Source organism: Cnephaeus nilssonii, assembly GCF_951640355.1.
Source record: "Cnephaeus nilssonii genome assembly, chromosome: 7".
Lineage (NCBI taxonomy): Eukaryota > Metazoa > Chordata > Mammalia > Chiroptera > Vespertilionidae > Cnephaeus > Cnephaeus nilssonii.
This window is the reverse complement of record NC_137078.1, coordinates 62,956,385-62,984,357: the sequence shown is the minus strand read 5'-3', so window position 1 is coordinate 62,984,357 and position 27,973 is coordinate 62,956,385. Positions and strand designations below refer to the sequence as shown.

At 46.8% G+C, this 27,973-nt stretch overlaps 1 protein-coding gene across 1 annotated transcript in view; it reads left to right on the top strand.

Annotated features, from left to right (window-relative positions):
* The window catches only part of LOC307103485 (uncharacterized protein), a gene marked incomplete at its 3' end in the record, with an annotated part of 334,890 nt that overhangs the window by 85,019 nt on the left and 221,898 nt on the right, over nt 1-27,973 (top strand). The window contains exons 4-5 of the mRNA XM_079777833.1: nt 2,545-2,665; nt 27,554-27,695. Of these exons, the coding sequence (XP_079633959.1) occupies nt 27,559-27,695 (137 nt within the window). The 5' untranslated portion in view covers nt 2,545-2,665; nt 27,554-27,558. The remainder of the gene's footprint in view (nt 1-2,544; nt 2,666-27,553; nt 27,696-27,973) is intronic.

Sequence of the window (27,973 nt, the reverse complement as noted above, 5' to 3'; positions counted from 1 at the left end):
CCACGGCTTCCCATCTGGCTCCAGTTTTGTTTTGGGGGAAGGAGGTGGTGAAGGAAACTTGACTTAATGGCAGGTGTTACCTTCAGGGCTAGAAAGGTACCATTGTCTCCCCTGCAATAAACTGCCTGGTTTTCACCTGCTGGCAAATAGCAAACTCACTTACCATTAAAATACCGGGTCGTTACTTCATTAATTTAATAAGTCTTTATTAAATGCCTACTGAGGGTCAAGCACTGGGCTGGGTATTGGGGGTAGAGGACTGAATAATATTTGTTTAACAAGTATTTATTAAGTGTCTGCTCTGTGCTAGGTACTATGTTAGGCCCTGGGGATACCACTCGTTCCCTCTCCTTAGGGGAATTGCTTGCAGGTAAGTCAAGTAAACACGCTTGCCATGGGAAGGGTTATTTCTTCCCTTGTAAGTTCAGGTGCCAGGGGAGCACCCAGCAAGGGCACTTACATGAGTCCCGACCCGCATTGTCTACCTCAGTAGCCACCAGTCGCCTGTGGCTATTGAACACTTGAAACGCGCCTGGTCTGAATTGAGATGTTATGAATATGAAATGCACACTGGATTTCAAAGTCTTAGTATGAAAAATAGAATGTCTCATTAGCCATGTAAATTGAGTATGTGTTGAATTGATAATATTTTGGATATATTGGGTAAATAAAGCATATTGTTAAAATTATTTTCTTATGTTTTTCACGGTGTCTGATAAGCCACCCAGTAATCCTGTGAGGTGGATATGATTGTATTCTTATCTCCATTTAACTGATAGAGAATGGGCTTCAGTGGTAAAATGACTTGTCCAAGGTCATATGACTTAGGGAGGGTTACTCATTTTCCCAAAATCACACAACTGGACCTTCCCTCAGAGAAAGCCCGTTGATCGTTTGGTTTAGAAATTGGGTCTTTGATGAGCAGTTAGTTGTTTTCCCTCAGCATGTATCAATCTCCTCTATAGAGAACCTAAGAGTTTGTGAGAAGCATGAGGTGTAATCAGGAGGGCCTGGAAGGCCACACTGACTTTATTCCCTATGTACTAGGGAGCTGTTAAATATTTTTGAACATAAGCATGACATAGTCATAATGCGTGACTATAGCAGGTTACTCAAGTTCTTAGGTTAATAGAGTGGAGCTGGGAGCCCAGTCAAGATAAAAGATGGTAGGATAGATGTTAGGGTGTTAGCACAGGGAGTGGAGAGGAAGGGATGCCTCTGAGTGACAACCCACTGGGGACAGTTAGGTGTTGTCCTTCAGACACTCTTGTGAAAGAGGGGAGTGGACCTAGCATGACGTCTCTGTACTTGCCCCATCTTCACCCTGCATGAGGGATTTCCCAGGCGATGTGCTGGCCTGAGGGATCCCTGGCACACTTGTTCAACAGGACGGCTCTGCTTTCTCCTCAGGTCTCAGGTCCACCTTGGTCCATGACTCAGTGTGAGAGGCTGGTGGGTTGGCTCAGTGAGCCATGGAGAAAGGTTAATCGTGTCCGGGCGAGCAGTGACTCTCCACCCCAGCCAGAGTGGCCTGTGTGGTAGAATCTAGTAGAAAGGTCATAAGATCAGGTCTAAAGGTGCCTGGCTCAGTCACTGGTTGCCAGACAACTCTTTGAACTTTGTGCTCTGTTTTCTCTCCATCTATAAAATGGGGAAACCTCTTGGGGTCTGCAAGGATAAGATTAGATAATAAATTCTTATAACAGTTTACTCAACCACTGTGGACCTGCTCTGTGCTAATGTGCTGGGGATAGGCCCTCCCTCAATGGGTTCAAGTGTAATGAGGAACCAGGTAAATAAATAGAGAACAGAACTCAACTTTCCAATATAGTTTCACATTTACTAACTCACTGAGTCATCTCATGTGAGATAGAAACAAATTGTACCCCTTTGACAGATGCAGAAATTGAGGGCGGGCCAGGCAAAGTGATTTGACCTTCCTGGTGTTCCCACATTGCCTTGGATATAAGTCCATCAGAGTCTTTAGCACTCTCTATTTGGGTTGGAGATTCAAATGTTTATCCCCCCAAAACTTTAAACTCCCTATGGACTTCTCATTAACCTGTTGGCCACCAGCATCTAGCCCAAGCTTGGCATATGATAGTAGAGGACTGGCAGGCAGAGGGAGTGGTGTGGAAATGCAGCTAAAAGTTATGGAGCATTGTCCAAATGCGGGCTTGGCTGGTCACTTTACATATGTCACTGTTCAATCTACTACAAAAAGTCAGCTCTGTGGGTATTACTATCTGTTTTATAAGAAATGTGCCAGAGGCTATGAGTTATGGGATTTATGGAAGGTCACATTGAAAGTAATCTGAGAAGCTTCAAACTCAGAGATGGCCCAGGAGAAGGTGTGTGTGTGTGTGTGTGTGTGTGTGTGTGTGTGTGTGTGTATGTGTGAAGTATGTGTTGTGGCCAGCAGTCCGAACCCAGAATCAGAGAGGTTTCTGTAGAGCATTTGGCTAGTTCCCTAGAAGCATCTTTAGCTGCCAGAGCTGAGCCTGCTCTCAGGCTTTTGTTAGCATCTGCATTTTCCCTCTGTAGCACCCAGTTGCCCCTGCCCACCCTCAGTGAATACTTGCTGAAGAAATGCTTGAATGAGAGAACACAGGCTTGAAGAAATCATCACAAAAGCTGAGCTCCCACCATGGACCAAGGCCCTGGGGTAAGTCGTTTACCCATGTTTTCTTTTTTACTCTGTCAACATCATGATGGGGTACCATTATGGCCTCAGTTTTACAGAGAGAAATTGAGGCTTAAAGATGTTGTCCTTGGCCTGAAATCATAAAGCTGGTAAGTGGCTTTGAGTCCAGTCTTGTTGGGTTCCAGCCTCGACTACCCATCACTACTCTGAAGTATGAATGGACTGTGGCTCCCAAGCTCTTCTGAAAGTGACAAGATGGCAGCAGCGTTTGCTCCTCTAGAAGGAGTATCTTCCAGTCACTTATGGATCTGACTTTTGATGAAATAGCCCTCTATCTGCTGGCTCCCCTGGGGTCAGAGAGCCTTTTCCAGTCCCCTCTGGATCCAAGTATCTTTGAGATTTTGAAGACCTTCATTTGAGGGTGTGGATTAACTAGCCCCAAATCTGAGGGCTTCTCCAAGTTACTTGCTAAAGGGATTCTTCAAGAATCTCAGCATAATGTAACCAGAGAGGTCTTAAGAAATCAGGCCAAGTAGAGGAAAGGATAATGAACAGGAAATCAGGACATGAGGGAGTCATGAGTCGAAATGTGGAGGTGGCTGCCAAAAAAGATAATGTGAACTTGGGATGTATCACTAGGAGCATAGTGTCAAAACATAAGGTGACATTGCACTTCCTCTAAGGTCAGACTAGAGCTGGAATGTGGGGTTAAATTCTAGTTTCACATTTTCAGATGGTCATAGTCAAACCAGAACTTGTCCTAAAGCTCAGAACCAGAACACAGAAGGGGATGATGTTGTCATGCTTGTCTAGGCTGATGGACCTGCATTGCTTTTTCATGAGGAACAGAAGGGAGAAGAAGTGGGAGAGTGGGATTTGGGAATCTTGGAAGTTTCCCTATGAATGAGGGAGTAGATTTCTTCTTTCTGACCCAAAGGGAAAAATAAGTTTCAAGCAAGGAAGTAATAGGAAGCTAGATTTAGACTCAAATTGAATAATATCTTTCTATCAGTTAAAAAGATAGCCAAAGTAGGAAATACTTTTGAAGAAAAAAGAAAAAACTGGTGGAACCTCTTCTCCCTCCTCTGTGTGAGCCTAATTTCCCTGAGCCTCAGTTACCTTGTCTGAAAGGGGCAGGTGAGGAGACTCCAACAAGATGCAGACTATGGGAGCGGGGTTGTATGATGGCCCCAGGAGGCACACAGCTGAGATGCAAACCTCAGCTTAGGGTGACCCTTCTGACTTATTGTAACTTCTCTTGTCTCAGTTTCCTCATCTACAAAATGTGGTTAATATGTGTAAAGCACTAAGAACTGTACCTGGTGATAAAGTTTGCCATCATCATCACCATCTCTTTTCATGTACGAAAGTGACTATCACAGTATCTAGTACATTATAGGTGTTCAAAGAATGTGTCCCCTTTTTCTCCTTCCTCAGCTCCTCTTCCTCCAGGGTGTCTCTGGGAGACCAGCTTCTCCTAATCTCCTGCCTTCTAGAGAATGTTTCCAAGTAGCACAACATGGATTTACAGAGATTCAAAGGCAGCTGCCTGCATCCTTCTATGTAAATACCTTTTTGGTGAAGAAAGAGGCTGAATAAGAGAAAGGCAAGCCCCTACTTTTAGGAGTTCCCCATTCTTTGCTAAGTATTACTAAGTGTGTACTTCATTTACTTAGTGTTTTTACCTCCACTGACTCATTCTCTCACTGGTTCATGATGTGGCAGGCAGAGAGCACCGATGTGGAAACTGAGGCATAGAGTGTCATTGACTTACCCAGGGCCACTAACACCAAGTGGACGAGCCATGGTTCGAATGCAAGGCTTTCTCACTCTATATTGCAGCATTTGCCTCAGGTATTCCCAGCCACTTGCCTCTGGCTGCGCACCTCCTTCCTCCCTGGGATTTTGCTCCAGGAAGCATGGGAGAGGCACTCAGCCAGGTGCCCAAGCTGGAAGCCAAATCCTTGCAGCATTAGAGAGGACCAAAAAGAGAGAGGAGCCTGGAGCCCTGGGTGTCTCCACATGAGCCTGAGCCCTTAGAGCTGGAGACCTCACCTGGGCAAGCCCTGTTTTCAGGTGGCTCAGGAGGGTGAGATCCAGCATCAGGCACCCCTGTCAACAGCCCAGCGCCCCTACCAGCATTGGCCAACAGAACTTCCTTTGATAATTGTGTACCTGTGCTATCCAATACACTAGTCACTATAAGACATGGCTGATGGGACTGAGCGATCGTGATCTCTGCGGCATAGCCCGGTCAGGGAGCTTGTGGAAGTTGCACAGTTGTCAAGTAAGGCCGTGGGGACTTGAGCCCATCTTGTCTGCCGCAAAGCCAAGCCCTTCACCAGCACACTGGCCTCTTGTCCTACTCCTCGAGGAAAGCCTGTGTACCCTTCTGAACCCAGACAGGTGATTGGGTCATGTCTGCCTGTGCGCAGGGGCCTCACTTCCTGCCCCACTCCACCTGGGCCCAACTCTAGAAGCCACCTGTGTTATTCTACTGATAGCAGTGTTTGCCCTTCCAAAGCCAGGACCATAAAAGGCAGCTTTCAAAGTCACTGCCGCAGAAATGTCAACACGAAGGGGAGGCCAGCCGTGGTTTCTGAGGTGGAATGTCACCTCTGGGCTGCCTCAAAGGCTGCTGGGAGTCCAGGAGCCTGGGGTCTAGACTCGCTTCTACCATAAACACACTGTGCTATCTTTGGCATATTTCTTACCTTCTCTGGGCCTTGTTTTTATCATCAACGTAAGGAGAGGGTTGGACTTAACTTGAAGGCCTTAAAAGGTTCTTCTGTGCCTAAAATGTTCAGTGTCCTCTGCTGTGGATCTGGGGGCAACGCCCAGACTCCCCTATAATGACTGTGAAATGCTTTATGCAGCAATCTTCAAAACAACATCACCCCCAACCACGGACTTGGATTTTTTTCAAAACCTCCAACAATATCGCCATTGAAGCAGTAAAGCTATTCATTAATATCTCATAAAAAGTGATTTTGTGATTTTCTTAATGTATGAAAAACGGCCCCCACCCCCAGCACTGGGCCCAGAGCCCCAGAATATAAAACCACAGGCAGACCACTAGGATTCTACAGAGCTCAGGTGTTTGGACAAATTGCCCGCACTTGAGAACACAGGGCAATTTTCTCAACTTTTAAAATGTTTTCTCCCCTCCCCCCCCTTTTCTGGGGTTTCGCCCTTGCTTGTAACTTAAACCACAAATAACGCTTTAAGCCTCTGGCTGCGAGGAGTGGAGTAGTGGCTGCCAAGAACAGCATGGTTCACGTGGGCCCTTTTTCTGCCGCTCAGGAAAACTCTGCCGAGGACAGCGAAACCTGCATTTTTCTCTTTCTTCTCTCATTGGTACAAAGATCACCTTTTTTTTTTATATATATATATATATAGGCTAGGGCAGGGGCAGATTGGTGTTGATTCCTGGTGGGCAGATAGGAATTGGCCGTTTGAGGTGAATCAAAACCCAGCCATGGCAGCCCCAAAGCTTTCACAGATGCCAGATGAACCCCCTAACACTGACTTCTGCTTAAGTCCTTTATCCAGAACTTGGTACATGTAGGTGTTCACTCCCTGTTTGTGGTTGAGTGAATGGCCTTGTACCTTCTTTCTTACTCTCAGCTCTCAGATGAGCATTCATACCCTCATTTTGTAGCTGAGGGAACCGAGACTCTGCCAGGCAAGCCCAACTCATTTGGGTCATTCATGGGCTGGTGTGTAAATCCGGGCTGGCACCAGATTGGACTCCTACACCCAAGCTCTTTCAGTGCCCGTGCTCAGCCACACAGGCCAAAGAAACATTGTGTTCTCGGCTCATGGAGGAAGCCCAGGCATGATAGACAAGGCTTGTAGAATGAGACTTCTCTTCTCTGAGAGCTTTCTCCCACAACTTCCCAAAGTATCTCTCTGGGTATGATGCTTCCAACAGAAATGCCAGGTCACACCTCTTTCCAGCTGCCCGCTGGACATCACTGCCTGGATTTGTGCTCAGTTCTATAGACAGCGCATGGGCCATAGTTGGTGCTTACTGTTGGCTCAGTGATTAAGTCAGTGATGGCCCACATATACTATCCAAATCAGAGCTCACCTTATCCACTATTGATTCTCCAGTGTCGAGATCGGGCGTGGAAAACAACTGTTCAATGAATGAGTGAATAACTGAAGGAATACATTTTCCTTTCCTCCACCCCCGCCCCCGCCCTTACCCTCCATACAGTTTATCTTCTGAATTGTCTACTTCTGCTAAAGACACCACCATCTCTCTCCAGTCTCTCAAGCCTATAGCTTGGGACTTCCCCTTGGACACCCCTGCACTTGCATGACTCATCAAATTGGTGAACATATTCTTTCAGTTCTGCCGTTGGCCCCTCTTCCTTGCCTGTCCTCTCCTTTCCAAATTGGAACTCATGAACTTCTTGCCTTTATTATTTAAAGCTGTCACAAGGATCAATTAAATTTGCTTAAGCAAAAAAGTGAGATTTAAGTTAAAAGAATATAGGGACAATCACAGAATTGAAGGTGAAACCAAATTACCAAGCCCCAGGAAGGGCCCAGTTGGCTGGAACAGGGGTCTTTCTCTTCCACCTCCCTTTTCTGAGTCAGGTGATGTACTGGCTTCATTCTCTCTCATCTGTTTCCTCCATATCATAGGGGCATGGATGCCTCTAGACTTACATCTTTCTTTCCAGGTCAGTCACTTTGTAAAGGCAGGAACTTTATTCATTTCTTCTTTGTAGCTTTCCTCACAGTACCTAGTATAGAGTTTGGAACTACAGAGTGCTCAGTTGTGGAATCTCTAGAAGGCTCTTAGAGTTGGAGGAGGTGGGCATGGTCTGTTGAGGCAGGAGATGAAATGATTAATCATGTAAGCTTTAAGGCCAGACTACATGGGTTTGAATCTTGGACCTTTCACTTACCAGTATGCCCTAAGAAAGTTATTTCAAAGTGCCTCAATTTGCTCATCTATAAATTGGGAACAATAATTAAGACTAGATCATTAGGTAGTTATGAAGAACTAGGGGCCCAGGGCACGAATTTGTGTACCTTGAAAGGAACTGTGGGCCGTGGTGGACACAGGGGCGGGTCTTGGCCCATCCTCAGCGACCCTGCCTGGCCCCTCTTGCCATGGCTTCTGGTCCCCTGTCTGCCAGCAGCCCCGCTCCTGCTGCTGCCGCTTCCATGCGTTGATGACGCTGGCCCCACTCGCACCCGCTGATGGCGCGGAGTGATTTGGGCTGATGCCTGCAGCAGGTACGAGTGGGGCTATCGCCATCAGTAGGCAAGCTGTGGATGCTGCCCCAATTGCCCCTCAGGAGCAGGGGGAGGTGGAGAAGCCCTTAGGGGTGATCAGGCCAACAGCCACTGCTCGCATCCACTCACGGCGCTGAGCGATTGGGGCCAGCACCGGGTGCCAGCAGCAGGTGGGAGTGCCAGGTGGGACCGTGGTGCGGGAGCAAAGAATTTTCAGTAACCACCAGAGCCTCACCCTGATGACAGCAACTGGCACCCCGCCTTGGTTGGTCCCCCCCCCCCCCACCTGCTCCACCATCCCACCGCAGCTGACGCCCGCCATATTCCACATGTGCCCCCTGGTGGTCAGCGCACATCATAGCGACTGGTTGTTCAGTTGTTCTGCTGTTTGGTCTATTTGCATATTAGGGTTTTGTATATATAGATGAGTTAACAAGTATAGGGTTTTTAGAAAGGTGCCTGGCATAGAGTGAGCACTCATTAAAATTTGGCTGCCATAAAAATGAAGAAGAAGAAGAAGATGATGATGATGGAGTTTGATGTTAATGTTGGTGATGATGATCTGTCTTCTGGACTTAGTCCTGTCTTGAATGGTTTTACAGGCCTGTGTGGAGAAGGCACAGGCTTTCAACTTAGGAGAACTGAGCTCAAGTCTTACCTCTTCCAGCCGAGTGAACTTCACCAAGCTGATTCCCCTTCTATGATATTTGTTCTTCATTCATAAAGTGGGTGTGACCTCACTGACTGGTAAGGAAGTCGTGAACTAGGGAATGTTGGAGGAGGACAAGTTTTGGAACACCATGCTCCTGGCCAAGCCTCTTCCTCCAGGAAGTCTTTTGTGACCCCTACCCCTATACTGGGCTAAGCAGCCACAACCCTCTGTGCTTCCTCAAGCCATGCACTCATTCACAAATACTTCCTAAATGAGCACCTACTATGTGCTGAGAGTATGTTTAATGGGGCAAAGCCTGAACTAGTAGTGGTGGCAACTAGCGAAAGCTAATAGGCGAAGAGGTTGGACACACAGGATGGGACCTTCTCGTATCTTGCCTTTTTAGAATTTGCACTCTGTGGGAATACAGAGTACAAATAATCAAATCACAATATGACTTCAGGTTGGTAAGTGCTAGAGGACTTGGGGGTGCCTCCCTAATTGCAGCCTCTCAATCCATGGCACACTGTGTTATCTTTACCTGTCTATGTATCCGTCTCTTCCTCTGCTGCGAGCTCCTGGAGGCCAGGGCCCCCTTTCACCCCATCTGTAGCTCAGGTAGCCAGCACACTCCCTGTGTATTGTAGGAACTCCCTGTTCATTACTCTCCCCCATGGTGGAACCCAATGATCACTATGACACCTGGCATTTTCTAATCACAATTCTTCCTTCATTAAATAGTCGACCTGAGCAGACTGTCTCCCAGGGAGCCAAGGTGAGACAGTAGCCTGGCAGCTGGGCAAGTTCTAGAGAACTGCTTGTCCGTCTGCGAGCCAACAACAGTCACTGGAAGTCAACAAGGGAAATGGAAAGGGAGAGACCCAGGCTCCGCAGGGCGCACGCCCTGGGATCTGCGCCAGTGTGAACACGGCTTTCCGGGTGAGGATTTCCCCTCCTGGAATGGGAATAGCAGCTGAGGGTGAGGAGAGGTAGGGAACTGCCTGTGCTTTCTAAAGGGCTTCCTTCCATAGCGTCTTATTTATTTAAGCGTCATAACAACTCTTGGTATGTGCGCATTTGCGAATGTACACACACACACACACACACACACACACACACACACACACACACTTTCTCTGAGTCACAGATGAAGAAAATAAAGCCACATAGGCTAAAGGACTTGCCTAAATCCACCCATCTACTAAGAGACAGAAGGCGGGTGAGGAGGAGGCTTGGGAATGAGCACATCCCTGGGAACTCTTCAGGTTCCTCTCAGGTCAGGGGTGAGTTAGAAGGATCAGGGATAAAGGCGGTTCCGTGGGACCAGAGAGTGGTTTCCCATGAGGTGTCCTTACCGCTGTTCTCTCATTTCTCCAGCCCAGCCTCCACGTCCTTGCTGCGATCAGCCCTTGATGAAGATGGGAGGGGACAATGGCTGCTGGCATGATCTGTCCCATCCCGTGTCTCCAGCCTCTTTGCCTTTAGCCTTCGCTGGGTGGCACCCCTACTCGTTCAGGCTTTGCCTCATTAAACATGCAGCTTCTGTTGTTTAGTGAGCCAGGGATGGAGAGAAAAGGAGCACCTCGTTCCATACTACCGTCTCCTGAAGTGTCCCCTTCTAATTAAGGTTCAGGTAATATATTACATGGCACTAGAAAAAGTGTGAATGCAGGACCTTGAGACAGTAGAGAAGGTGGTCAAAGCTTCCTGACAACCAACCAGGAGTGCCGCCCTGGCCCCTGCCCACCAGGCTAATTGGCCTTGGCCATGCCTCCGAGTTGTTGAGTTGTTGGCCAGAGCTTGGCACATCAGAGGCCACCAGGACACCTTGTGGACTAAGAAGCAGAGACACAGACCACAGGAAGTCAGTCTCTCTCTCCTCTGCTGGGATTTCCCCTTAAGAATGTAGTAGGCTCTCAGTTGGGTCAAAAGCACAGCTGTGTGGAAGAGCAGGAGGAAGAGGAGGAGGGTGGATATGAGGAAGAGGAGGTGGAGGAAGCAGAGGAGGGGGAAGGAAAGGGGCTGGGGAGAGGAAGTGGGAAACAGGAGGCGGGGGAAGGAGGCATTGGTGGGGGTTTAGTGCCTCTGCTATCAGTCCCTGAACCTCTTTCAGTCTCTGGAGAAGTCCAGCCTGCCCACGGGACAGAGTGGGAAGGCACTTCCTCTGAGGAGCTTGGAGCCCTTGCAGGCTTCCCACATCTGGGAAAGCTTGGGTGGGGGCTGGGCTGCCTGGGTCCAGGTTCCTACCCAGCCTGCTAGCTTACCCGGGTCAGGTCCAGTTGCTCTGGGTCTGGATGATGTTTCTCAAGAGCTAGTGGGGTGGGGTCCAGGTGTGCAGCCTGCCTGGGAAGCCACAGAGCTGTGACTCAGAGAAGGCGCCTCTGCGGTCTGCTACCAGGCTCCTGAACCCCAGTGGGACCGGCCTGCAGGGCTGGAGAGAAGGAATAAATAATTTTCTAGAGCGCATAGTCGGAGGAGAGGTTTTCTGTAGACTTAAAGGTGAAAGAGCCCTGAGCTGTAAGAATAAGGAGAGCATTCCCGGTGGAGAACTTCCTTTGTGCCTATGGAAATGATTACCAATGGTCCTATGACTTGCAGACCCACTGTGTGCCAGGGCTTTCCCTTACTGTCCTATTTAATACGCGCTGTCACCCCCCATGAGTGAGGCCTAAGTATTCTCACCTAATGATTGAGGAGGCTCAGACAGGCATGAATGCAGAGCCAGCACTGTTCAAAGCCTCCTTGCTCTCCAGCTGCAGAAAGGGAGGCTCAGGAGGATGAGCAACTTGTCACGGTTCAGAGTGTGGGCACATGGTGAGAGCGGCAGGCAGGGCTGAGCCTCCCACCTGCCCTGTGCCTCTTCATCCGCCACTCCCGTGCTCTCCAGGCTCCCAGGCCTTTGCTCAGAAGGCACAGCGAGTGAGCTTCCATGACTGCTCCAGAGAGATGCCCATGACAGGACTCCCAGCCCATTGCCCGCTGCCAGGGCCATCTTCTCCGCTCATGGCAACATCCTGCTCTTCTCCAGTGCCAGGGCACAGCTGGCCTCCCAGGAGGCTCTCAGGGCGAGAATGACAGTGCACCATGTGCTGATTGATAGAGATGACAGGAAAGGAGCAGCCAGGAGGGAGGAAGGAAGGGCTGGCGGGAGTCCGGGCGGCGGGAGGAGCTGGTGGCCAGTGTTTCCCTGTAGGGAGAGGGCAGGCACAGGGGACCAGCTTCCTTGTAAACAGTGCGGCCAGCTCTAAAAATACCCGTCCTAGAGAGGGGACACTGAGCTCCTCCGGTCTCCTACAGAGCCTTCCCAGGGCCCTCAGCCCCTTTCCTGAAAGGTCAAGGGGTTGGGAAGAAAGTCTTGTGAAGAGTAGGACTTCCTTAGCAAGGAAAGTATAACAATATTTTGTGTGTGTGTGCAAAACAGAAGGAGGACACTCTGTGTATTTTGTTTTCCTGAGCCCCTACTCCTCATTAGTAATCAGAGGCCTGGGCCCAGCTCAGGGGCCAGTCCTGGAGCTTAATTCACAGCCTAGGGTCATGGACAGAGAAGGCCCTGGATGGGAGTCTCCAGCTGTTCCCCTTTATGAGGTATGTGACTATGACTCAACCTCAGTACCTTAGTTTCCACAATTACGAGAGGGAGTAATAGTAGTGTTTACTTCACTGGGGTGTGGAGAGGATTAAATGAGATGCTATATAAAGCTCTTATCACAGTGCCTGACACATGGTGAACACTCCAAAAACGCTTATTATGATGATTTATATGGGAGGATATACTATTTCCTGAATTTGAATTTAAGTCCTGGTTTAAAGGGAAATTTCATAGGTAGGTAAAGAGCGTGGGGTGAATAAGAAGAAGCAGAAAGAGTCTGAATCATAGAAAACTCAAATCTGTTATTTGACAGATGGGGAAACTGAGACCTGGGGAGGAGAAAGGAGTTGCCCCAGGCCTGACACTGTTTTAGCAGCTACCTGTGGGTTCAAGACAAAATAGCAGTGTGAAGAGACCATGAACACTCGTCACTCTAAGTGTGCCTCACTGAGGGTCAGGAGAATGAGGACTGTCGTTGCTATAGCACTTTCAAGTTGGGAAAGCCCTTTGCAAGGGTGAACAGACCTCAGCAGATCCTGGCCAGAGGGCTGAGCTCCCTGAGGGGCTACCTGATGGACATATGCAAGGACATAGCCAAACAGAACTCATCCTTGGGCGTGGTGTCTGAGTTATGCATCCATTTACTGTGCCCTTGAATCCAAGGACCATGGGGAAGAGGCTCAGGCTGGAAAGGCTCAGGTTGGCCTGAAGAAGAGTCTTCAGACCCTGTGCTCTCTAGTCGGGTGGGCACTAGTCAAGTGAGCACTTGCAAGGTGGCCAGCCGGGATTTAAAAGATTTAATTTAAAAAAATGTAAACTGTCTCAATCAGTTTCTATTGATTCCATGTTGAAAGGATATTTTTAGATTCATTGGGTTATTTAATATGTATATCATTACAATTAGTTCCACCTGTTCCTTTATACTTTTTTCCTGTGGCTTCTAGAAAATTTAGAATCACACGTGGCTTGCAGTATCTTTCTGTTGGGCAGCGCTGTTCTGACCACTGCTTCTGTGCAATGATGGAGCAGGCTGTCCCACCAGTAACCAGCCTCGCATCACTGGGGATGTTACAAAAGCCTTGTTAATGGAAGTCTTTAGCTAGGTGGATACACTCTGTCAGCCCTCCAATTAGGATTCAACTGATTCCAGGCTGTCCTCTGCGGAGCACTTGTTCCTTGGAACATGAATAGGTGTTATAGGAAAAAAGCCTGAAGATCAGTTTAATGTGGGGAATACTTCATTTAAAAAAAGTTAAGCTCTTTTATTCCAAAACTTCCCAGGACCTTCTAGACACAAAGTGCCCCGTGAGTTTTGGATGACAAGGACACTGGGCAAAGCAAGTATTCCCCGTGTTGATGGGCCACAGAGCCGTCTCTTCGAAGAGCATGACCGGGAAACGATTTATTATTAAGTGCATTCCTTGAGAAGTTCTGTTGTCAGCACTGAGTTCAAATTCTGGCTCAAATCCTAGGTGACCATGGACACGTTGCTTCACCTTCATCAACTGTAAAAACTGACCTCTCAGTAAAACTTTGAGAGTTACTTTTAAAATCGCAGAGAAAATGTAGTGTAGTGGCTGATGCATAGTAGGTCTTCAAGAAATGGTAGCCCAGAGAGGGAAGCCGGCTTCACAAGCTCACAGGAGAATGAGTGATTGTTGGGCTTCAAATCTACTCCTCTGGGCCTTGGCTATTGGCTCCGCTTCTCTTTACCAAGCAACAGCACATTAGAAAAACAAACAAGCAAACAAGCAGAAACAGTTCATAGGGTGAAACAGGAAGCTTCCTCAAATCTGGTGTGATTTTATAGATCAAGTCGGTTTTAAACTAAAGACACTGTTTCCTCCTCTCCCTCCCTGCCTTGTCCCTCCGTGGGGCCTGGTGGGCTCTCCTCTGGGCCCCTGTCTGCTGGGTTCCTGTCCCCACTGTCTGTGGAGCCCCCAGCAGATGGTTCGCCCTTATCAGCGGGCTCCAGGCCAGAGGAGGAATCCTCCGGTCACATGCGGTCACATGCGGCTTTCTGGAGGGAGGGAGACCTTGTAAATAAACACAGCCCACACCGAGGAAGGGGGAGGGAGAAGGGAAGAGAATCCTTGACATTTGGTGACTGGGCCAGGATTAAAGGCCACGGGACATGGGCATAGCCCTCATTGGCCATTTCTGAGAGGGATCGCCAATCCGCTCAGCTTCCCTGGATGACAGGGTGGCTGTAAATAGCCCTGCAGGCTGGGCATTCCCAGTGTGCTGTGGGCTTGATCCAGGCCTAATCCCCTGCCCAGGACTAACCTTTCACAGTTTACAGAGCACTTTACCTCCCAGCTCAGTGGAGAGAAGAGAGGTCTATCATCACCCCTAATTTACAAAAGAAGAAACTGAGGCTCAGCTTGTAAGTGACTCACTCCTGGCTACACAGCTGGCGGTAGTCAGTCCGGGCTGAGATCTGTGTGTATATTCTGCGACCAGATCCAGAGGTCTGCCCCTCACCCCAGGCTCCTCTGCCATGGGTCTCTGTGCCCAGTACCGAGCTCCATGCCCTGGGCAAGCCATGCTCCTCCCCAGGGCAGCCCATGTGCCAGGAAGATGGATATGTTCACCATGTTGGTGGTGGTGATGGTCTCACAGGTCTGTGCCTATCGAATTGTGCACTTCAAATCCATGCGGTTTATCGTATGTTGACTGGGCATACTTCCATGAAGTTATTTAAAATGTAGAAGATAAGAGGCAAAAAAGGATGGAGGAGATTGGCAGGCATATCATTAAAGAGCTCCATGAGAACTCTTAAAATGGGGACGCAATATTCTACGGGCACATGGGGAAGGAGAGCTTCTTCTCCAAATTGGAGGTCAGGAAAGACTTCTTGAAAGAGGTGTCTGATGGGACTCAAGGTATGGATAAGGAGGTATTCGATTAAGAAAGATTAAGGGGGAAGATGCAGGTAGAATTTGTTTTGAGGAATAGAGAACAGTGTACTCCTCCCCCCCCTAGCCCCTCCCCTTCACGCCTGCTGCCACACACACTTTCTTTCGATTCTTCGAGGCCTGAGGTTAAAACTAACAGCTGCAATTCTCTTTTTTCTTCAGAAACTCAGACACACACCCTACTTGGCAGGCAGCTGGTTTTGCTAATAAGAGTCCTGCCTCTCTCCCTCCCCCACTATGCAGCTCATCCCCAGGTCCCGCTGAGCCTTGCCCTCTCCGATTTCCTCTCTGAACTCAACTGCCAGATGCTTGTGGGGTGAGCCACCCAGGGCACCCTCATTTCAGCTTCTGCCAAGTCCCACAAAAATAAAAGGAGGTTTGGGGCAATTTGTGTGGGAGTGTGATAGGGTTCTAGGTCCAAATGAAAATACCTTATTTCTCTTCCATACCCTTTGGCTTAGTAATAGACTAAGAGAATTTTGAATAATGAATTTATTAGAACATATTGTGATAAGTATAGAAAATTCAAGAATTATTAGAATGCTGTGCACTGATTATTGGTTAATTTGCTCCAAAAGCAATTCTGATCACTGCTCTTATGGTTTGTAAAGCATTAAATTGGTTTGGATGATCCCATTTTTCATGCCTTCATACTGGGGACTATTCCAATAACATAGGAAACCCACGTTTGAAATTGTGGGTTAGCTCTTGCTTTTCAATTTCCTTGACATGTTTGTTGATTTTAAACTGCCCCTTTTCACAAGTTTTCTTATTAATTAAATAAACCAGTTAGCTGCATTCCCTGCATCTAATTCAGCACTCCAATGTAAGCTTAGTTCTGGAGTCAGCTTTCCAACCTCGGCTTACGGGACATTAGTCACTGGGAGCAAAATGTGCCATTTGAACAGCTGTTTCGGGCACTCAGAGTCCAGGGCCTACAGGTTTGGAGAAGGTGGGGGGAGGGAACCAATTTTATTTACCAATTACCTACACCAGCTGCCCAGGCCTTTACAAAGAATATTTCTTAATTCTCTGAACAGACCATCCATTCTTTTTTGGTTTAAGATCTGTCTTCTCTAGGCACAGCAAGTTTAAGAACTTGTCAATGAATCATACAGTACATGTGTGGTGAACCCAAACAGTCTTATTCTAGAGCTCCTACACTTGAACACTGTCCTATATGGACCTCATCTATGGACCTCACCCTTCCAAACCCAAGACATAGGAACCATTATTATCAGACCTGTTTTCCAGGTGAGAAGCCAGAAGATTAAAAAAAAAAAAAAAAGTAATTTTCCTGACTTAAACTAAGCATAGACTCCGGATTTGAACTCTGTGATCCTAGGAAATCATTTCACCCATCTATGGGTCATCCATCCATTCATTAATTCAAGAAAGAGTGGCAAGTGCTTTTTCTGTCCCATGGACTGTCTTCTCCCTAGAGACGAAAATATATGTATATAAAGTATGGCCTCTGCTCTCCAAGAACTCATAATCCAGTGAGCAAGAAAAACATCTTAAACAGTGAGAAACATGACTGCAGTATGAGAGATGCTGTAAGAGGTGTATAAAAACAGCTAGAGGGATATAGAGCAAAAGCATCAAATTACTCGGTGAAATAAAAGTAAGGAAGGCTCTGGAGAGGAGGGGACATTGCATTAATAACTCTATGGTCCTCAGGTGGAGAAAGGGAAGGGGTACCCCTGGCACTCAGAGCATCAAAGGCAAAAACTATAATAATCTATAGTAATAAAAGCATAATATGCTAATTAGACTGGATGTCCTTCCGGGACAATCTTCCTGATGAAGCCGGGACTACTAGGGAAGCCTAGGTCCCAGGTGCCTGCCGCTGGAAGGAAGCCTGGGTCCCAGGTGCCAGAGGGAAGCCGGTGCTGGCAGCAGGGGGAAGGCCTACTCTTGCATGAATTTCGTGCACTGGGCCTCTAGTGTGGTATAACAGTCACAGTGATATTGAGTGCCTGCCTCCTGCTTTAGGTATTATCTCAGTAATTCTTACAATGCTGGGAAGTGGGTACTAATATTCAGTCCACTTTACAGAAGAGGAAACATAGGCACATGGAGGTCTTGCCTGTGGGCCTGTGATCACACAGTAACTTGCTCAAGATCGCACAGCTAATAAGGAATGAAGCTGGAATTCAGCCCCAGGCATCCTGGCTTCAGAGCCCACACTGTTAGCCAATGTGCTCAGAGGGTTTGGGAGTGCTTGTCAGTGGTTCTTCAAGGGGACTGGCCACATAGCAGGAATTAGGCTCAAAGGTTCTTCCTTTTTTCACAAGGCCTTACATCTTAGATGTTCTTGAGATAAGGACCCTGGACCTCTTGGGAGCCGTAAAAGTAATAACATTGTGGTGTGTGTACGTCTGTGTGTATTGAGGAGTGACGTCCACCTTTCTCTATAATGAGGCCAATATGGAAGAAGGTTCATGAACTGCTTGCTTTTGACTGGAGCTGTACCTGCTCCCTGTAGGACTGTTGCGCGTGTCTCAGGCTCAGTGGGATTTCTTGGCCTCAGTGTCAGTGTTTGAATCCTTGTTCTTGTTCTGCGTTCCCTTGCTGGACTGGAGAGCCCATGAGGACAGGGCTTGTCCACTTTCTTCTCCATCCTCACCCCCAGTACCCAGCACAGTGCCTGGCACATAATAGTTACTCAAATAAATATCAGTTGAATGAATTACTATTTATTGAATTGAACTCTTGAGTCTTTGGTTAATAGTTTATGTATAGGGTGATTAAATTATGAGTTAAATCTAGTTTGGTCAATAAAATATTTCACACTGTGCAACCAGTGAGGTAGGAGGGTCTTTTGAACGTGAAAACTGTAGGGATTAGTGGCCCAGATCAGTAGTTTACAAAACGAAGCTGAACTTTCCAAAGAACTGGTTTTCAGGGGTTTTGCTCCAGTGGGTCTGAGGTGGTGCTTGAACTTCCTCGGTGATGCTGAAGTGCCTGGGTCGGTTCATCTGGGGGTGGCAAGGATGAGTCCCTTCCTCTTCTGTTCTTTCCTGTCTTCCCCTTGTTCAGCTTGTGCTTGAACACTTGGAGTGGTGGGTGCTACCACCTCACAAGGCAGGCTGCCCAACCCACTGTAACAACAGCAGCAGCAACATAATGATGAGGACACCAACAGATGACCATATACTGAGCACTCCTTTACACATGCTGTTGAGTCCAAAGGCTAAGCGCTATGTATCCCCGTTTTACAGTGAACAACAAAACAATACCGAAAACTCAGAGGTTTGGTGGTTTACCCAGTGTCTCAGAGGTGGTGAGAGGCAGGGGATGGACTCAAGCCACCTGGCTAGTCTACCCACCTGCCCTCCCCCAACCCCAATCTGGAGCTGGTCCCTGGCAGCGAGAGCAGGGCGGCGGGGGGCGGGGCGACTCCGTGGAAGGAGGAGGAGGAGGGGAGCCAGCCCCGCCAAGTCCTAGGCTCTGCCCAGACTCCCGCTGCTCCGCCCAGCCCTCCAGGGCCTCCCCATAGAAGGTAAACCCGGGCAGGAACCCACGAGGGCTGGCGGCTGGCGGGGCCTGGAGTTCCGCTGGTTTCAGTTTCTGAAGGGGGTGCGGGTGGAGGGGGTGTGGGGGAGGCACTGAACAAACAAGGGCGGGGAGGAGGAGGTTCTGGAAGCCTTCCCAACAGATAGCAGATTAACTCCCTGCTGCCTGGGAGCCACCCACGTGGGAATGGGCGGGTTACAGGCCAGGGCCTCCCCGGCAGTCCTGCAGTCTCCGCAGTCGGCGGGCACCCCTGCTCCCAGCGCCATCTGAAGCCCAAGACGGCACCCACGGGCCGGCCCGGACGCCGCGGCTCAGGGCGCCTCAAGTCCAGTTCGTCAGGCTCTCTAGGAGGTGTAGGCTGGGCGAAAGGCTGAGGGGGGGCCCCAGCCCCCGCCTCCAAATATGGACCTCTCTTCCTGCTCCGGCATGCCGCTCCCTCCCTTACTGCGACATTCCTGTTCCAACGTGTTAGCAAACCTCTTCAAATGTTTGTTTTCTTTCTGAGAAAGAGGCTGAAGGACCTTGCCAAGACCAACATGAACTCCAAACACAGGGCATTCTCTGTCTGTCGGACACTTTTCTGGACAGACGGATCTGGGACTGAATACTTCCCAGCCGCTGACCTTTGTGTAAATTTCCTAATCTCCTTGAGCCTCATTATCCTCATCTATAAAATGGGCATAATGATACATATCGTTAAGATAAATTCTGAGGAGTAGATTAGGTAAATGTAGATTATACATATTAAGCATTTAGTGCCTTCAGTCAATGGCAATTAACATTATCAATTATATTGTTATTTTGAGTGACTAATAATGACACAAGATTATTACTAATGCTGCTGTGAGCATAAGTGTAAAAAAATAGGCTCAATTAAAATTTTTTACTGAGGGAAATAGTTTTATGAGAGGTTAATAAGGAAGGCGAAATAACACTGGGTCAGGAAGTGTATACACATGATCTCATTTAATATTCAAACAGCTCCATAAGGCAGGCGTTATTATCCCCATTCTGCAGATGAGGAAGTTGAGGTTCCTGGAGGTTAAGTTACTTGCCCAGGTCACACACTGAGGTAGTACCTGGTGTCCCGGTCTCCCTCCTTCATGGTGTCCCTTAAGCCCCAGTCACTTCACACCTGCCTGCCTCACCTGCTGGGAATTCCTTTCCTACCCCAGTTCTCATCATCTTGGAGGAAAACAAGTCAACTCTAGAAACTAGGTAAAAGTCACCTCCTCCAGGCAGCTTTCCTGATTCTCCCTCCTTCCCCTTATACAACTAAACCCTCCCTCTTTTGTTCTCCTGGTGCCTTGAGCAGGTGACTGCACACCTTTGTGGGTGTGTCTCTCCTCTAGGGAGTGCTCTACTGAGGCAGGCACTAGACCTGTTTTCATTTGGGAGGTCAGGTTGGTGTTCTGGTGGAGAATACAGGCTTGGAAGCCCACCTGCCCAGGCACATCCAGGCTCTGCGACTTACTGCCGTGAGGCTTGAATCAGTGACTTGACCTTTCTCTGCCTCGCTTCCCTTATCCATAAAATGGAGGTAAACAACAAGGGGTTGCTGTAAGGACTGAGTGAATTATTGTCTACAAAATACTATGAATCTCTAAGTGATAGATGTCCAGTGAATGAAGGCAAGGGCCAGTAAGGTCCTGAATTTTGCTAATTCACAGAAAGTGAAACATAAAAGAATGTTCCAGAGTTAAGAACATGGAGTAGATATCAGGATCTGTCTCTTTCTTAATGTGTGGATCTGATCCTGTCTCTTCCTCACTCTGAATTTATTTCTCCTTCTGCATAATGAGAAGTTTGGCTCTCACAGCCAGATGATCTTTGAAGGGTAATATCAAGTAATATTAATGGTTATTTCTTTGCCTGTAGGACTTTCACTTGTGTAATGTTCCAAGTTAGAAGCTAAACTCAGAAACTAATCTCTGGTTTGCCACTGGAAGCACAAAGCTGTACCACTGGTAGGTCACAGTACTAACCGTGACTGTTGCCAGCTTTTACCGAGCACGGGCTAGTGCCAGGCAGTGAGCCAAGTGCCATCATTACTCTGTTTATTTTTCCCAAGAAACCTACAAAGAAGTTATTACTGTGATTCGCATTCTACAGATGAGAAAACAGATGCTCGGGGGCTGTTAGTAGTTGAACAGAGAGTAGGATCTTTATTTGTCTGGCTTCATTCCCTACTGCCTGTGAGAATCCACTCTGGAGCATGCCTGTTCAAATACCTCTGGGGACAAGGAGCCTGTTATCTTTCAAACCAGTTCATTATGAAGCATTCTGAATAGCTCATGACTTTGGACTTGGACTCTAGGCAGACGTGATTTGGGTAGAGGGTTGAGGAAAGGGAAATTATAAATTCCCCCAAGATGTCTTGGCCGGTGTCATTCAGTGGGTCAGTACTTGCACCGAAGGGTCTTGGGTTCAACTCCCAGTCAAAGGAAGGTATCAGGTTGATGAATCCCTACCCCAGTCCTGGTGTATGCAGGGGCCAACCAATCAATGTGCCTCTCTCACATTGATGTTTCTCTGTCTCCCCCCCCTGCCCCCGACCCCCTTCCTCTCTCTCTTCCATTCTCTATAACAATCAATGGGAAAAATATCCTCAGGTGAAAATTAACCAAAAAAATGAAATAAAAATAAATAAATTTCCCCTAGGGAAGTCTTCAGGAGCATTGTGCAACAGGTTGGTCAGAAGGCAGAACCTCTGTCCTCACCTACCTGGGCCTGGCCCAGTTTCCTCATTCACAGTCCTGCTGGGGATAGAGCTGGGGCATTAGAGCAGGGGATGCTAAGATCTTCCCAGACAGTCTAGGTTGGGGTTTAGCTGAACTCAAGGCATCAGAAATGCGTGTCTATAATCACCAGTCAGTTGAGACACATTCCTTTGGGGGTGGTGTTTGGGGTGCAGTGGGTCAGGGAACACGTTAACAAACAGTTTGGAGCAAATCAGGACGCAAATTAAAAGGGGAAATTGGCTCCTGGATGACTGGAGCTTGGCTTTGTTCGGTTTGCTCTCTTTCCAAACACAAATGTCTTGCTTGAATAGCTCCAGAGACTCATCATTCTCAACAGGATGAAATCCAAACTCCTTGGGGTGGCATTCGAGGCCTTTCACTATCTAGCCCCAACTCACCCTTTTACCTTCTTCTCTAACCACATGCCCAGCCCCAGCCCCAGCAGAGAACTCCACACAGCTCCTTGAATACGCCCAGCTTGTTCTTGCCTCCATGTCTTTGCACGTGCTGTTTCTTCTGCCCAGAGCACAACAACAGACACCACGTCTCAGTGACGGCAATCCTGTTTTCAAACCTGTTGGATTTCCCCTTCCACTTCTGAGATGCTTCCGAATAGTCTGGGCAAAGAGAGAATCTTTGCTGCCTCTGGATTTGCAACAAATCACACAATAAAGGAACATCAAATGGAAATATTGAGAGTTAGGGCATTGAGTGGGTCTACAAAGCATTGTGAAAAACACACACACAAAACTCCTAGGGCTGACTATTGATGTGGTTCTGAAAATGTGGCGTAACTGCAAAACTAATTTAAGAATGATACAGAATGTGCTCCTTAGTTTGGATAGTTTGTTCGCTGTGTTGATGTTACGCTAGAGTCCAACTACAGGATTGTTAGGGGAACCTCTACAACTTGTTCAGGAAGTTAGCCAGGGTGCGGGAGCCTTCCCTGGGGCATTTTAACATGCTGTTCCATCACAGGTTTCAGTGTGAGTGGAATGAGATTCAGAGTCCCATGTTTCACAGTAACAAAATGTTAGCCTAAAGTAAGGTGACCATATGATCTCGTTTGCCCAGTAAGTTTTGGTTTTCACCCAATGTCCTAACATAATTATTAGTACTTCCCCTTTTATTATCAAGAATCCCATTGTGGGAGATAAATTATATGTCACTCTAGCACTGGACAACCAAACAAGAGTTGTCTAGGTGGTGACTTTTCTAAGGCTTTGCCATCTATTGGACGCCAGTCCACTGTTCCTGATCCAGCCTCTGTGCTCTCCTCTGTGACATGAAATAGCTCTGCCTATACACTCTCATGACAATGGGCACTTCCCTTCAGTCACTTTTCCCCCTCTAGGCATTGGGCTTCCTCACCGAGGACCACACTGCATTCAGGGTTCCTCCTTGCACAAGCCCTGGACATAGTAGGTGCTTAGCAAGAGGTGGTGGAGTGAATTATTCTGGAAAAAAAGTATTTCCCAAGGGGTTTTTGTTTTGCTTTATTTTATTTGCAGTCATCAAAAATAAATAAATAAAGGCTTCATAACTTTATTTAACTTAAGTCTTTATACCTGAACACTGAAATGTAGATACGATATGTAAGTCTTAGAAAGGGAAGTGATGTTTAGAAAAATGACAAGAAGTGCCCAGACATGATTTTTAGTTATTGTGAAATGTTAAGGCTGTACCAAGCCTCTTTGACTATCCTTTAAATTTGAAATTTGAATAGAGACTTCCTTTGCACTAAATAGAACCAGAATTTTTCTTTCTACTCTTCTGTATTCTTCCTTAAAAATTATGTATTACTTTTTCTTTGAACAAGTATATATTTTTTTCTTTAGTAAGTATGACATATTAACTAGAAAAGTTTTTATTAGAAAAGATACAAATGCTGAAACAAAAAATTCATTTCCTAAAAGCCTTGAGAGATCATTTAGATAAACCCTTATATTTTGGGGGGGTTGAGGGGCAGCACATGAAATCTAAGAAATTAACAGAGGCCCAAAGAATTTAAATAATCCAACAGAAGCCTCACAGCTAGTAAGAGGCCATGTTCATTTGGACCTTGTTCTCTGAATCTATGTCTCTTGATCCTTGCATATCAACCCTCTAATTTTTTGGACTGACAAAGAGCTTTTGAGCAGGGGCACTCTTATACCTGGTGTTCAAATATGAACTCTATGCCTCAACTAGGCTTATGTGGATGAAGTTAATCTATACAGCCCCAAATTCAAAGGAGTCAAGGAGAAAAATTGTACATAAATTAGGGTTTGCAGCAATGGGCTTTGGAGTTAGGCAAACTGGGGTTCAGATCCTGATTTCCCACTTACTTGCTGAGTGACATTGGTCAGGTTACTTAACCTCTCTGAGGCTTAGTTTGCTTATCTTTAAAATGGGGATAACAGTATTTTTCTTTTAGGTTTTGGTGAGGTTTAAATGAAATAGCATTTCCTAATACTCACCAGTTTCTGAAATCAGTAAACATTCAATAAATTATAGGCATTATTATAATTATATTAATATTTAATGTTATATATTGTAATATGTCCTTAAATTATGTATTATCATTATTATTTTTATTACTCTACTACTGAAACTTGCACTGAAGGAGAGCTTATCAATTTCAAATAGAAACTATGTATTCAGATCTTTCTGCCCTAATACTTGGATGCTAGTCCCACAAGCAGCTTGACCTAAGAAATCTGCCTCTGCGGAGGTGGTGGTTGAAATCGGAATTGTGTGTAGAGGGGCCTGTTATCAGGCATTTTCCTATGTCCCTAAATTTCTTTCTTTTTTTTTTTTTTTTTTTTTGCTTGGGCTTTGCAAAACTTCCTGCTGGGTAGTTTTAGTCATCCTTCCTACTAGTTTGCAAGAGTCCATTATAATTATTATAAAGCTGGAGGTCATATATAAAAGTACTAATAGGTCAGAAAAAGGGAAAAAGAAGGAAGCTAGGTCCTCATGTTCATTCACTTGAAATATCTGTTACTAGTTCTTTCTTTTGTAATTTTTTATGGTCATTTTCTTTTCTCTTTTTTTTACCACTCCCCGCCCCCACTTCCACAGACATCTATTTATCAATGAACATAGAAGCAACCTTGATATCAAAGAAATCAATTTATTCAAGTATTCACCAACTCATTTGATATATATTATTTTATTAAATACCTTTATTCTGAGCACAGACATGCAGATTACATATGCTGTTTATGGAATATGAACAGACCTTGGTTCAAACCTCAGCTTCTCTAGATCCTATAGATTTGATCTTGGGCAGATTAGCAACCTACCCCTATGAACCAGCTCCTTCTCTCAAGCTCCTTGTCTCAGCCCTGACATCACCACCATCTTCCTGTTTTAGTTCAGAATGTGGGAATTATTTTATTCTCATTAACCATCATCTCTATCATCTCCAACAGTTATTTATTTATTGAGACCTTCTCTGTCCCAGGCTGTCTGCTGGGCACAAGGAGACCTGCCCCCAAGGAGTATACCTGATGGTCAGGTATGCCCATAAACACACAGTGAATGTGTATAATGATAATAAAAGGCCACGCCTATTGTACGCTTAATTATTGCTAGGCACTATTCTAAGAGCTTTATATACATTCAATTTTTTTAATCATGCCAATAACCCTAAGAGATAGGTACTATAATATTTTTTAGTTGATAGGTGAGGAAACTGAAGCAACAGTGATTAAAAACCATGTCCAAGGTCACACAGGATGCAACAGCTTTGAAAGCTGCCTTCAAAACCATTGCTATTAAGCTGCCCTGAACTCTTCTCTGCCTGAGGGCATGACAGCAAGGCTTCAGGGTGCCAGAGGAGGAGCTTCTAACCAGACTGAACCCTAAAATGTGGGTAGGGGGGAACCAGAGCAATCCTCCCATCCCTCTTTCACACCCAGTGTAAGCTCTCACGTGGACCAATCCTTCATTGGTCCCACTCCCTGCTAGTCCATTCTTCCCACTGTGCCTCAGTGATTTTTCTAATCAAACCTGATCACATTACTGCTTTTGTACCTGTGTTCATCAACTACAGGAGAAAGTCTGCACTCCTAGCTCTCAGCTTTGCTCCAGCCCTTTCTTGAACATCTTTTTGGTCCTCTGAGGGCAACATGCTCACTTCTGCCTCTGTCAGTGTCAAATCTGACTCCTTCAGCTCCTCTGGACCCTTCTACACTCAGCTCCTCTCAGGGATGCCTTTCTGGATCCCACAGACAGAGTGAAGTCACACCCCAAATACTCTTAGCTTTTTCCACTGAATTGGAGAAGTTGACTTTTGAATCTGTCTCCTTCATTACACAGTGAGCCCCTTGAGGAGTATTTCCCAGCTCCTAACAGGGCCTGACACTTAGTGAACACTTAGAATGAATAAATGAATGAGTGAGTATTGAGAAGGACAACTTTCATGTTTTGTTTTGTTTTGAATCTGTTGCAGCTCATAGTATAGTGCTAAGGACATGGACATATTGATTCTCCTCTCACACGTCAATGGGGTACAGTCAGAACTATGAAAAAGTAAATGCCACCCAGGAAGTCAGAAACAGATCATGAGAAAAGCCCTGGACAAGTGGTTAGGAGATCTGGGATTGTTGTCTAGGCCCTATCACCAGTTAGCTGTGTGACCTTCGATAAGACATTGATGTCTCTGAGCCTCCACTTCCTCAGCTATAATACTGCTGTGAAAAGTTCAGGTGAGCATGGGTGCCGAAGAACTTTGTTACGTGCTGGACAGGCCAGTGGTGTCAGTGACATGATTTCTCCAGCTGCTCTGCAAGTATCAGTCCAAGTTGGGTTACTCAGCGCTACTGCAGGCCGTGGGGCAAGCCTTTCCCACCCTTTCTCCTCTTCTTGGCCTGGGTCCAGGAAGATTTCCATCTGTACCTTGTCTGCAAGCCAGACTCTGAACCTAGAGTTTGGAAAAACAGGCAAATTATATTCGTCCAGGTGTATCCTGTCTATATACTGAGCTGTAAGGCCAAGTTTGTTCTCAGAATAAAGTGAGTGTGTGTGTGTGCTTGCATTAGGAGGGCAGAGTTCAGGATAGTAAAGGTAACTGTGGAGTAGTGGTAAGAGCTCTGAACTTGGCATAAGAGTATTTTGGACTTAATTCTACCACTGCCACGTGTTCTGGGTGACAGGTTATCATAACTTCTTGTGGGCTCCCTCCATCATCCTATATAATAAAGAGGTAATATGCAAATTGACTATCACACCCTTGCACAAGATGGCTGGCAGGGGAGGGCAGTTGTGGGCAATCAGGCCCGCACGGGAAGGCAGTTAGAGGTGACCAGGCCATCAGGGGAGGACAGTTAGGGGTGACCAGGCCGGCAGGGGAGGGCAGTTGGGGGTGATTAGGCCAGCACAGGAGGGCAGTTAGGGGTGACCAGGCCAGGAGGGGAGGGCAATTGGGGGCAACCAGGCCTGCAGGGGAGGGAGGGGAGTTGGGGGGGGGACCAGGCCTGCAGGGGAGGGCAGTTAGGGGTGACCAGGTCGGCAGGGGAGGGCAGTTGGGGGCAATCGGGCCAGCAGGGAAACAGTTAGGCATTGATCAGGCTGGAAGGGGAGTGGTTAGGGGGTGGTGAGGCTGGCAGGCAGAAGTGGTTAGGGGCAATCAGGCAGGTGAGTGGTTGGGAGCCAGCAGTCCCAGATTGTGAGAGGGATGTCCAACTGCCCACAAGGATCAGGCCTAAACCGGAAGTCAGATATTCCCCAAGGGGTCCCAGGTTGGAGAGAGAGGGTACAGGCTGGGCTGAGGGACACCCCATCCCCCAGTGCACGAATTTCCTGCACTGAGCCTCTAGTCTCTAATATGAGTGATGTATTTTCCACAGATTCATTGTAAAGATTAAATGAAATACAAAATGTAAGGCAGCTAGCATAGTACCTGGTGTGTAGTATATACTAACATAGATGTTTGCTTGTTAATTTTTATTGACTGAAATTGGTTTCTTGAGAAAAGGAAGAAAAAGATGACAAGCATACTAATGATGTCATTGCTTAGAGTAATGAACTAATTGATACCGTCCAAAAAGTAGGGCAAACTAAAGGTGTAATACAGAGATATAATTGAAATGGTAATAGCTAGGGCAGAAATACAAACCACCCCAAATAGCAGGAAAACTAGACACTAAAATAACAAACCCGTTTATACAGTGAGTAACATAAGTACATTAAAATAAATAAATGAATGGTGAGTAAAAGGTAACTAGCTTAATTAACTTCTGATTCCAGCCAAGATGGATAAGAGGCCTGGATTTACTCTCCCACCTGAAACAACTGAAAAGATCAGACAATTTATCAAACAGTGGTTCTCAGAACACCAGCTATCTAGAAATGAAGGGCAGCGACCCCTGAAAGACAGGAAGCCAGTGAGGTGAGTCCTACAAGTGACCTGGTTTACTCTCTTGAGAGGGTTTCCAGGCTGTGGCCTGAGGAAGGAATCCAGACAGAGCCTGGAAGATCCCTGGGGGTGAAGAGAAGAAGCTGAGAGTCCAGAGAGACCACGGCAGAAAAATTCCCAGGGCAGAGTGTGGGAGAGCAGGAGGGCACAGAGGGTTCATGGGTGTGTGCATATATCCAGACTGATCCAAGTAAGCATTTTAAAGATTCACTTTAGCATGTATAAATCACACCTAACTGGTTTGGTCAGTG